Here is a 12,928-nt window from a genome sequence, read left to right as displayed (position 1 = left end):
GGATCCAAATTACCCGGTGTTCTCGGTCAAGGTGCCGTCCGACCGTAACTTCGTCAATGAAGACCCCGCGGATATCTTCTTCATAGCGTTCGAGGACGTCTTCAATCTATTTCACTCGAAACGGCTCGACTATAACTTGGTCCGCCTATACGCGATCAATCTTCAGATGAAGATCAACAGAGAGAGACCCCGCCAAATCGCGGTAGCGGATCCCTAATACATGCGCGATAGCCAGCTCCAGGACGGCTCAAGGACACGGACCAAGGCGGTGCGGTACCTCCAGAACTTCATGCTCATGCACAAAGAGAGGAACACCATTCTTCTGCCTGTCTTTCCCGAGTAAGTACACATCCGCTCACGGCCGTCGTAACTTATGCTTTCTTATATATTTCTTCCATTGCCGATCATTTCCAACATTCCATTTCAATTGCATGTGTTGAGCAGGGACAAACATCGCACACTCATCATCCTAGATCCAAAGTGGTCACTAGCCCAGTATTTCGACTCGTCGAGTACGACGACGAAGAAAGACTACAACAGAATAAAGGGTGTTCTCGATGAAGCTATCCTTGGCTACTCCAAAAATGGAGGCACCTTCGACAAGAATGGGCAATATATCAGGCCGGACACTAAAAAGATCGGGTTCAAGCACGTGATCAACTTCCCTTGTATCAAGCAGCCAGCTGGCAGCATTAAGAGGCCTTCTATGTCCTCCATCACCTTAAAGGGTTTGTCGAGGATGCAGAGATGATGTCTCTGCCACCTAGTAAGCGAGACCCCATTAAAATGTCGGGGGAAATCAATGATGATGATCTTAGAGAAGACTTCCATCGCATCCAAGTAAAGCTCTCGGAAATTATCTTACAAGATGTATCCAACGGATCGGGGCTCTTACACGCAGTCAGAGCGTTGCCTAAGAGGGATATCGAAGAACGCCTACATAGGCAGGGTGATGGAAGGACGTGGACGATCGTTCCCGGAGCCGCTCAAGAAGACGTCTCGTTGACCGAGGCCGGTGTGCCTAGCATTACTTTGAATCGATGGACAATTTGTACCGTGTTGTAAACTAAAATTGCTTAATTTGCTCGAAACGGTGGTCGTCGTTGTTGGACTTCAATTACTATTGTAGTCGTTATCGTTGAACCATATTACTTATGTGATACCGATGATATATGTCTTTTAGGTTTATTATTATTTCCTTGCTTTAATTCTTGTGAATATGTATGCATGTGAACCCTCTAACTCTTTCCATTGCGTTATATACTAATATGCCTTGTGTCCATAGAGATGACGTACTACGTCGTGTTCGAGGGGCGGGTTCCAGGAGTGTACGAGGAGTGGGAGGAGTGCAAGAAACAGGTGCACAAGTTCAGCGGCAACTGCTACAAAGGGTACCCGACTAGACACGAGGCGGTTGCCAAGTGAAGGGCGCACCAAGCAAACAAGAGCAAGATGAAGACCTTTCTTGTGCTCTCGCTCACCATCGTCGCGGCGGTACTCTATTTCATCCTAGTGTAGGCGGCGGCCGGTGTCACTTCGTTTGTATCTAGAGATGATGAGAACTTAATTAATTTGCATGGATTATGAGTTGTATGGAGCTATATGTATAACTCGATCGGGCTCTAAGTAATGTGATGATGATGTGATGATTATATATGTCCATATTATATCTGTCTATATTATATCAGTATATAACCTGTATACGGTGTATAAAACCAGTATAAAACCTGTATACTACACCAGGGAGCACAAAATCGAGTATACCTGTAGATTGTTCTGTGGCGCACCAAAACATAATTCTGTGGCGCACCTATTTCTGTGGCGCAGCTATATCACATGCACCACAGAACTACTTATTTCTGTGGCGCACCGGACATAGTGCGCCACAGAAACCTTAATTCTGTAGCGCACGGCCAGGTGCGCTACAGAAACCTTATTTTTGTGGCGACGTTTCTGTGGCGCACCTCCCATGCGCCACAGAATCCCATTTCCGTGCGCCACTGGTGAGGCTTTTCCTACTAGTGCACTCTCCCATTATGGATTGTGAGGCCACCTGCAGGCTGCAACATATCACGGGCCAGGAAGTACATGTTTTCTCGGGAACAAAAGAAATATCGCCAGAAATATGTTACCATGTCAGTCCACGTATCGTTGGACATGTGTACTTTTGTGGCACATGTTCAAATCCTGGAAACCTTCAAATATGAATTGACCCAAAAATATATCTTTGATTCTTGCTGCTTTGGCCAATGTTGGCTTATGTGATGTATAGGAAGCATTTTTCTTAAGATTGGTAGGCTAGGGTTAGGACTGTTGTTATGTTCGGGTTAGGATTATTGTTAGATTTATATGTTAGGATTTGAACCTATAATGAATAGAGATCAAGATGTAAGTACAAATATATTATTGTAACATGCACATGTGGAGAAAGATATACATATGAACTAACTGAAACTCGTGCAACCATGCCTAACGGTCGTGTCTCTCGGCGACCAAGGGCCCTACAAAGCCACGAATACTATCTGGATCTCCTGCCGATGTGGATGTTGGAGAGAGTGGCACCAATCAACAGTTGAGGCGGCCATAATCGCAGTCGACATCTGCGATTTCGCAAGCGAGCTATTTGAGGAAGAGGAGGGGGGCAGTCTCTCCTCCGACAGGTGTACATGTGCGTGGGTTTTCCTCTCACCCCCGGTCTCAAGCGGCTGACACGCAACTCACAGAACCAACATGAATTCCACCGGCATCGCTTCCAAGTAGGCCCCAGCGATAGAGACAGCCCGAGCAACCACAGGGGCTCACAACCCTGGAAGCTTAGAGCTCTTCAGACATTCTGGAGCAACATTTGTCGTGCAATCAAATCCTATTATAAACACTTTTATCACAACTTTTGCTTTGTTGATTTTCATCACCACGGCAAATCAGAGTATTTTCATATGCTATCTCACCGCCTCACTGGAGCTTCACTCCGGACGAGTAATCAGAACAGAGTGCGCACAGCTTACCCCGGTGTAGCAAGTGCTTCACCTGTAGCACATGAACATGTAATTCACAACATTCGGCCTGCATCCCACTGTGGCAGGTGCCAAGTGACACCTCTGTTGGTCAGATTAATGAGCAACCAGCACATTTTGCTGCGAATCAGTTGCAAATGCACCTCAAATTCTTCTGGTGAATTCGAGATCCCAATGGTTTCAGCAATACTGGGATGATCATGGAAAATTCTCCGTCAATGGACACCGCATCTTCAGGAAACTGCAGTACAAGAAAATAGTTGCTAGATTGAAAAAACAAAGCAACAGTAGCATTTTACGTTCTGAGAAAGTTCAATATACAACATTTCAAACTGATGTCTATTGTTACCAAACAACAAACTAGCTACACATTAATTGAAGAAAAACATGACACCTGATTCCAGACATCTCATTTACTGAGATCTTCCAAATAGCCTTAGGTAATATACAATCAGAACTGAAAATTTTGAAAGCTCGTCTGTAACCACAAAAAACTCCATGCATTTCAATGTACTACATAGCAAATACAAGGAAAATAAGGGCCAAGGTGCACTACTTCAGCTGTATATTTTCTTGGTAATATACATTTACAGACATGCTCGACATTACTTCAACACTACATGGTGCACTTCCTCATTCTGTCATTAAGGGCCAAGGTATTGCATAGCAAATACAGGGGAAATATTACAGACATGCTCGACATTACTTCAGCACCACACGGTGCTCCAGAAGCATGACATGCAGCTGTATATTTTCTTGGTTGCCTTCCCTTGCATGTTGTCCACATACTGATGGAACGCACACCTCCAGGTCTCGCTGTAGAACAAGAACATGCCCCAGTACAGCCAGAACCCAAAGACGAATCCAGCAGCCACAAAGCAATACAGCCACAGTGCCTCTCTATCTACAGCCTGGCCCACTTCGTTTCGTGTAGACGTTGATGAGTTCATGCAGCCTTCCAATGGGAAACCACATAGCCCTAGGTTGTGGCTGTATATTGACGGATCTACCAGCGTCTGCAGCTGTCTGCCGGTAGGTATTCTCCCTGACAATCCATTATACGAGAGGTTCAGAACACTGAGGCTCATCAAAGCTGCAAAGCTTGGAGGAATTCCCCCCGAGAGCTGGTTCTGCCGAAGGTCCAATGATTCTAGCAGAACCAGATTACCCATGTCGTTGGGAATACAGCCTAACAGATGATTTCCTGACAAATTCAGGTACCTGAGTCCAAGAAGGGTTGTGAGCCCATTAGGGATCTCTTCTGAAAGAAAGTTGTCAGACAAGTCCATACCCACCATGACTCCCTTCCACAGATTGTAAGCATGACCGGCATTTTTCCAAATTATTTCAATCACCTCTCTATCAAAGCCGTTGTACAAGAATTCGATTTCAATGGGTTCTTGTTCTTGTATCATGCCAGTAAAATTGGTAAAATCATCTGGAATGGACCCAGTGAGCCTATTTTTTGACAAGTCCAATAACTGGAGTTCACGAAATTGTAATATCTGGTGGGGTATGATGCCGTAAAAAATGTTTGATGACAGTAGAAGAAATCTCAGTCCAGGCAAGCTCCTGCTTAACCAGGAAGGTATCGTACCAGAGAAATGATTGCCTCCAAGATCTAGAGTGATAAGGTTTTTGCATTTCTTAAGACACAAAGGAAAAGTCCCTCGGAAATGGTTATTGGCTAGGTGTAGTTGGTTAAGACTATCTTGGCATGAGAACGAAACTACACCACTGAAAGAGTTTCCGGACAGATCCATGAATATCAATGGCAAGTCCCCGATACACTCGGGAGACCTCCATTTAAAGCATTGTGTGAAAGGTCTAAGTGTGATAAATAAGTAACGTTACAAACAAATGCCTCACCCTGCTCTGTCAGAAGTGAGCCATACAGCTGGTTTTGACTGAAAGCCATCAATGCAAGCCATTCTGGGTGCTCGCCAAAGCAGTCCCTTAGCTCTGCAACAATGTTGTTTGCCGTGAAGTCAACACTTACCAGGGTTGTGCAGTTTTGAAAGGTCTGCTGAATGCCGGTAAATCCATTATATCCAGCACTGATAGTTTTCAGTGCTCCTCGTTGATAAACGGATGATGGGAACAACCCGGAGAAGTTGTTCTTTGCAATCTTGATTGTATCCAGGAGGCTGCTATTCCCAAGCTCAGGGAAGATATGGCCTCCAAGCTGATTTCCTGACAGAGCCAAATACTGGAGTTTGGCCAGATGTGACATGCTACTGGGTAGCTGCCCCTCCAAATAGTTCCACGAAAAGTCCATAAGCAGCAGTTTTGTCATGTTTCCAATCTCCCATGGGATGTTGCCAGTCAGATTGTTGTGTGCCAGATCCAGAGAGTCGAGCTTCACGAGCATCCCAATTGTTACTGGGATTGATCCAGTCAAAGTAACCGAGTTGAGCTGAAGCGCCTCCAAGCTTGTCAGGTTACCCACCTCTTCAGGTAGTGTGCCATCGAGCCCCAAAAATGCCAGTTGCAGTTGAACAAGGTTTTTCAGCTGGCCGATGCTGCGTGGAATGGCGCCCCTCAAATACGGGTTGGTGTCGATTTCCAATATGACCAAGCTTGTCAGATTGCCAATCCCGGTTGGAATGGTACCGTGTAGACCATTGTTGTTAAGCCGTAGTTCCTTCATGTGAGGAAAGGCCGAGAAGTCGAGCTCGTCAAGTGTGCCGTTCAGACTTACGTCCTGTAGGTCGAGCTCTATGATATGCCCAGCCTTCGGATCGCAAGTGATGTGCAACCACCTGCAAAGGCTGGTGGAGTTGGGCAACGACCATGATGCAAGGGAGCCATCATCACCTGCCAAGGTAGCCTTCCAATTCACCAGTGCTGCAGCTTCACGATGGATGTTAGCTCTCACCGGTGCAGTGGCGGATAGCAGGAAACAAGTGCAAGAGATTAGGAGATGGATGCGCTTCATGATGGCTTCAGAATGGATGGTGCTTCACTGCTGTAGAGGATATAAAACCACCGGATGAGCCAGCCGGCCGGCCAGCCGGCCGGCTAGCAATCACTAGTGGCCAGTCTTGTGGACCTCGTTGTTTACAAATGGCACATTCTTAGTAAGTGATGTACTACTGCTAAGTTATATGAAGGAGAGGAGCTACACGCTAGTGTTGACGAAGTCGGAGGGCTACATTCGTAAACCAACACAAAACTGATGGAGTTCATTTAGACGCAGGAAAAAACTACGGGGTGGGCACACTCCAAGAAAAATATCCACACTAGCCAAGTGCGATAAAAATTTGCGAAATGAATTATACAAATAGCCAATCATTTCACTGTATTGTAGTTTAATATATATATTCCAATACAAATAGTTCAAAACATAAATAGATTCTTACATGATGAACTAAAGGAGATGGTATATATCATGTATACATAATAAGATAAGCAGGGAAAGTGGCTTTCCTAGGATTGAATAAACATGTAGTTAGCTGATTTCCGTTTGCTTTAATAGCAATCGGAGTGTAGGAGGGAAGACAAACAATTTAGTGGAAGTGTGCAGTGGGGTACCTTTGTTAGATCGGTTTCTTACATGAATATTTAGCATCTACCACCGTGATTCTGTTTCACGAAGGGTCATCCAGGTGTTCCCTCCTGAACTGCTATTTCTGTATGCAGCCTTTTTGAACTCGCAAAGGGTGAGACACGTTCAATTGTCATTATACGCATTTCACTAATTACCGCCGCTGTTTCTGAAACGTCTGCCATTTGGGTTCTCCCAGATCTCGGTATATCTGTTTTAAGTTACATGGTGCAAGGTCTCAACTTTCGTTGGCACTGCTCTGCTTTTCTCTAGGCGTACTAGCTGAACAATTCATCATCCTAGTTTGTGTTATATAACTAAAAACTAGCAGTACAGTTATACATATTTTTCTTTGTATTTTTTATGTGGTACACGATACTGATAGTGATACCTTTATTTCCTACTTGCACCGAAGCTTTCGATTCGGCAGAGCACAAAGATGAAAAGGCATACCTTCCTGCAATCCTTCTTGTGTTGTGTATTGCTGATGCTGGCTGCTGGACTGCTGCAACAGCGCCTGCTCCTGCTCTGAGCTTGCGCGGTGGCCGCCCGAGCGGCCGAGCCGCCGAGAGCCGTATCAAGTCTGCAGCTCAGCTCTCTTGCCTGAGCCGGAGAGGATTCGAAGGGAGGGGGAGTGGTGGAGGAAGCGGTGGGGGGAGGCCGGGGAGCCGCCGAGGGGGGTCCGGGAAGGCGGGAGCGGAGGGGGCAGCCGCCGGTGGCGGCGAGCCTAGGGGAACTTCCGTCTTCCAAGTCGCGTCGGCCCGTCCAGAGAGTCGACCGAGAGCGAAATGAGGGAAAAAGGCCGTACTGGGCCTCCATGTGTGCTTTTAGGTTTTCCAGATATTACCTGTATTCCTTTGAACATTGTTGGGAAATAAAATTATCCTAAAAAAATTCATAAATAAAATCCTCTTTAAAAAATCAGATGAAGTAGCATCTAAAATAAAATTTAAAATTTTGTGTAGCATATGGCCCACCCGGCCCACCCACCAGGTATTGTGTTCTTTAATTTGCCAAAAAAGACTACACACCTCCCTATCGATGGGAACCCTGGGTGGGCAGCATGCGCTTCCACCTCAAAAAAGTGTTCCATTTACAATGTATAATAGGTCTACTTAAAAAGGGACACATATTTGCAGCACTTAGGCGCACTAGTGCCCTCCTTTTGGAAATTATTTTTTTTATACTTTTGAGTTTCAATAAATTAAAATTTTATTTCGCGGACATGTATACATGATCCATATAGCTGTGCAAAATTTCGGTAGAAAATCATTATATTTTGGGCTATAGAAAAAGATAAATTCCTTACTATATGTAAGAGTAAATTAGTAAATTTCTGTGAGGAATTTAAATTTTTTATTTACCAAAATACACCATATTTTTAAATAAAAACTTTGGCGTACAATCTTAGGATATATTATATCTCTAGCTATCTATTTTCTGGCACATAATTTGGAGGCTCAGAAGTTGGAGATTTAAAATTTGGCAAAAGAAGGGCTCACTAGCACGCATATGCACACATTAGTTTTGGCTTTAAAAGCCATGTTGTTATTCATCATAGCATGGAGTACGAAAGTAGGATTTATGCCGGTTCATGTATATAGCGAAGAGAAAAGGACAAGGACATGTACAATGGGGCAACGATCTATTCAGTTTAGTTGTGGAGATAACCCCGTTGCTATCAGAGAGCAGTAGGGTGAAACGTGTGGAGATGTTCTCGCTGGTATTGCTCGTTAACTACTGATCTATTCACTTCATTTGATGAGATGATGTCAATTTCCATATTGAGTAAGGGGGTCGAGTCACGTGCAGGAGGAGAGAGAGAGGTGAGTCCGGTGGCATCTCGTTTGTAATTTGTTGGACGCGTGACACCACACATTCACAGAAGTGGGCCTTAACAGTAAAGACATAGGTTCACCGAATTAACGAGTACTCCTAGATGATTTGTTTTTGAGTGGTTTTGTGAGAGTTTCTAGCTTTTTCTCTTTATATATTATCTACTATATCATGATGTGCCTTTATGACATGTATATAGATAAATAGATAAATGATATAACACAACATTACTACACATCACAGTACATTTTTTATTTTCCTACGGAACCGTCTGGATGACACATACAAGCAGCCAGTATCCATATAAATCTACATACGCCGGCGAGGCCACATACACACAACAGTGGCGCCAAAGTGGATGACGATGATGCATACGAGCCAAGGTCGTTCGGTGACCCATCATTCGTGTGGATCCATGCCCACAGCCGGTTCATATCAACGGAGCTGGACAAATACATATACACAGCTTTCGTAGCGAAGAGGATCGATCAGCAGTTAAGGCGCGTAGGCCTAGGACAGCAGGAGGAAGAAGACACCTGCTAGTCGCTACACAGCTCACATTCTTATCGATGGACACACATTACATTTTCTGATCTCTTCCGTTTCTTTGTTCGTTCTGGTCTCCAGGGCCGGTACGAAAATGGATATTGTAGGTCGCCCGGAATCCAAGCGAGAGCCGAGAACAGACGTTTCGTTCCTTTGGTTGGTGGCCTGTCTATGTCCGTCGACTCGCCCTCGGCGGCCGTTGCTTTAGTTTGCTACTACTAGACAGCTAATCCGTTGTTTGTGTTCTTGTCGCCGTCAAGGCCACGGGCGTGCCGTGCTACTAGTGCCCGTGCTGAGACACTGCGCATGACTTCGATGATCATCACTAACTAATTGGTGGCTAAATTTTCTAAACACGGGATGCAGATTATGCCACTGAAGTTTCAAGTGGTGCAGGCAGGTGTGCTGGAGAAAAAGAAGTGGCGTAGGTAGGTGGCAGAGTTCGGATTTTGTGCTTGTCATGCAAGTCACATCATTCGCTGCTAGTGTATTGGGTCAGTGCGCAAATAATAATACACTGCCAAGAGTTCGACATGTAGTGATCGATCGGCCGACCAGATCAGTTGTATATCCAAGGGTATGTATATATAATAAATGGTGTTTAGAAAAGTAAATCGGTTCTTGGCTAAGCGCTAGTGCTTATTTGTACTAGGCAGATGCCTAACTAGTCGCCTCTTATGTACAAATAAGCACAGCTTAGAAAAAAGTTGGTTATTTCTCTAAGCACCCCTCTAGATATCTTCCATTATACAGTAGATGGCCTAAAAGTGTAACATGTGTAGGTTAAAAGTGCAACTATAGAATCCAATGAAAAACGGCTGATATCACAAATAAAGAGAATATTGAAGTAAAGAATCGAATAGCTACAATCCCTATTCGAAAACACATTAGCTGCATAATAATTTAGAAATGTACAACGATGTACGGTCAGTGTGCAACTAAGCAGCAAATTAAAAGAATAGACTGATTTCATTATGCGGCGAGAGTCATCTTTTGTATCCCGAGCCGTGCTTGGTTTGTAACAAAACTAAAACTTCTTCTTAACTAATGAGATGAGGCAAAAAGAAATACCTCCATTTTTTTTTTTCGCGTACCCGCAGGAGATCTGCGAGTTTTGTATTTAGATAGAAGGGTGGGGCAAAGCCCAATACACGTCGAGGACTACCATCCCCCGTGGCCACAGACGGCCCGAGGGTTTATCCTTGACTTAAGAGAGGTGTTTATGTCCGGTCGACAGTTTACTTGGGCCAACAACTTGCCTGAACCCACATACGAAAAGCTAGATCGCGTGTTGATGGATACCGAATGGGAAGATAAATACCCTATGGTGTCTGTCCGTGCACTAGAACGTATTGAAAAATTGTCTGACCATGCTCCTATCCTACTAATCCCCGACCTGTTTGTAAGTGGCCTTTCAAATTTGAACTTGGCTGGCTACAGAGAGATGGGTTTCATCAGATGGTTAAGAAGGTTTGGGAAAGGCCAGTTGGCGGTAGCACTCCCATTTTGAGATGGAATAATAAGATGCGCGCAATGCGCAGACATCTCTCTGGTTGGGATGCCCATGTGACTGGCATTCTTAACAAAGAGAAAGCTCGCTTATCAAATTTGATTGATGAGCTAGAGGCGGTTGCTGAGGTAAGACCGTTGTCTCCGCATGAGATTGAACTTAAAAATCAGTCCAATGCGCAGATGGCGAGTCTCCTTCGCGAAGAGGAGCTCAAATGGTATCAACGTTTCAAAGCCCAATTCATTTTGGAAGGAGACTCAAATACGCGATATTTCCATGGTATAGCCAATGGGAGACATCGAAAAAAACGTATTCACTCTCTTACTCAAGATGAAGGGTTGATTGAAGGCCATGAGAAACTCAAATCTTACATTACTAATTATTATAAAGGCTTGTTTGGTCCTCCAGATGAAAGTTCATTTTCTCTAAATAAGGACTTAACAGCAGATATACCCCAAGTTTCTGTTGAAGAAAATGGCTTACTAACTGCACCTTATTCTGAGGAAGAAGTGCAGAAGGCTATTTTCCAAATGGAATGCAACAAAGCACCGGGTCCCGATGGTTTTCCAGCGGAGTTTTATCAAACTTTCTGGGATACAATTAAAGCGGATCTTCTAGATTTGTTCGGTGCTCGCATATTGGACAACTAGAACTATTTCGTCTAAATTTTGGTGAAGTAATCTTGTTACCGAAAGTTAATGAGGCAGAAAGGATTCAACAATATAGACCTATTTGCCTCTTAAACGTAAGTTTCAAGATTTTCACGAAAGTGGCCACCATTAGACTTAATACGGTTGCGGATCATATCGTTCAGCCATCACAAACTGCTTTCATGCAAGGAAGAAATATCCTTGATGGAGTGGCGGTTTTGCATGAGACAGTTCATGAGATGCATACTAAGAAATTAAATGGGGTTATTTTAAAATTAGATTTTGAAAAGGCATATGACAAGGTCAAATGGTCTTTTCTTCAACGGACACTCAGGATGAAAGATTTTTCTCCTGAATGGCGCGCTTTAATAAATGATTTTGTGTATGGAGGTAGTGTGGCTATTCGGGTTAATGATGACACCGGCCATTATTTCCAAACACGAAAAGGGTTACGCCAAGGGGATCCGTTATCACCAATGTTATTCAACATTGTGGCGGATATGCTGGCTATACTCATTGAGCGGGCCAAGTCTGATGGTCAGATTGAAGGTGTGATTCTGTTATCACCAGAATTTGACCGGATCAGAGGTGGGCCGCGATTGAAGATGGGCTTGAAGATTATACGTAGAAGAAATACATGAATCGGCCTGATATACCAAGTTTGAGCTAGCTTGCCCGTGTATCTGTACCATAATAGGATACGTGTCGGTTAGATAGAGTTTGGGCTCGTGCCCGGTTGGGATTATTCCCACGTTAGAAAGTCTACGGACTATAAATATGTATCTAGGGTTTATGAAATAAACAACAATCACGTTCACCACAAACCAATCTAGGCGCATCGCCAACTCCCTTGTCTCGAGGGTTTCTTCCGGGTAAGCATCATGCTGCCTAGATCGCATCTTGCGATCTAGGCAGTACACGTTTATTCGTCGTTCATGCGTTGCTCGTACTGAAGCCTTTTTGATGGCGAGCAACGTAGTTATCATAGATGTCTTAGGGTTAGCATTGTTCATCGTATCATATGCTATCGTCGTGCGACCCTTAGACATCTAGCCGCCCTTACACCTATCTTGGGTGTAAGGGCGGCACCCCGCTTGATCATTGTTTAGTAGATCCGATCCGTTATGATTGCTCCTTGTTCTTCAAGGATTAGTTTAATATCTGCATGGTTAGGCCTTACAAACGGGTTGAAGGATCCGATGGCGCGTAGGGTGTAGTTTGCTAGCCCTAGACAGGGATGTTCCGAGGATCAACTTCGTGTTGGTTTTTAGGCCTTGTCTAGGGTCGGCTTACGATCACCGTGCGTGGCCGCCGGGCTCAATCACGAGTAGGACGTTCCGATTATGCGGTGAAAACCCTAAATCGTAGTAGGTCGTTTTAGCTTTGTTTTGATCAAGCAGGACCACCATCTGATCGTACACCTCGTACGCATCATGGGTGGATCGGCTCCTTGAGCCGATTCACAGGATAAACTGAGAGCCGATCGAGGCTCGTATTTAATGTTTACGTGTATGCCATGCAGGAAACTAAGCGAGGCATCATCCAACACCTTCCTGAACAGGTATAGGTCAGGTGGCACGCCCTTGCATCAGCATCGGACGTGTGTGCCGAGGCTTTGCGGGCCGTCGCTCGGAGGGACCGGGGCCGGCCGCGGTCCCGGGAGCCTCCGGCTCTAACTGTGTTGCCCGTCGCTGCCCGCCGGTGGGTTTCTGACCGCAACACATTCTGGCACGCTCGGTGGGACCATCTTCGACATCAACCGCATCGCCATCTACATCTGAGATGGCGGAAGGCACTCCAGTCAAGTACGAGGATCTGACCGACG

General features: G+C 44.9%; 1 protein-coding gene across 1 annotated transcript; it reads right to left on the bottom strand.

Annotated features, from left to right (window-relative positions):
* Window positions 1–3,495: 3,495 nt before the first annotated feature.
* LOC124650522 (probable leucine-rich repeat receptor-like protein kinase At5g63930) lies at window positions 3,496–7,022 on the bottom strand. The gene is made up of 3 exons (XM_047190033.1): window positions 5,253–7,022; window positions 4,973–5,207; window positions 3,496–4,613 (listed from the first exon to the last, which is right to left on the bottom strand). Exons 1-3 carry the CDS (start codon window positions 5,950–5,952, stop codon window positions 3,722–3,724), a joined length of 1,827 nt encoding a protein of 608 aa, XP_047045989.1. The 5' UTR covers window positions 5,953–7,022; the 3' UTR covers window positions 3,496–3,721.
* Window positions 7,023–12,928: the final 5,906 nt, after the last annotated feature.

This window comes from Lolium rigidum, chromosome 4 (genome assembly GCF_022539505.1).
Source record: "Lolium rigidum isolate FL_2022 chromosome 4, APGP_CSIRO_Lrig_0.1, whole genome shotgun sequence".
Lineage (NCBI taxonomy): Eukaryota > Viridiplantae > Streptophyta > Magnoliopsida > Poales > Poaceae > Lolium > Lolium rigidum.
Note: the sequence above shows the minus strand (reverse complement) of the source record. Positions and strands in the feature narration are given on the sequence as shown.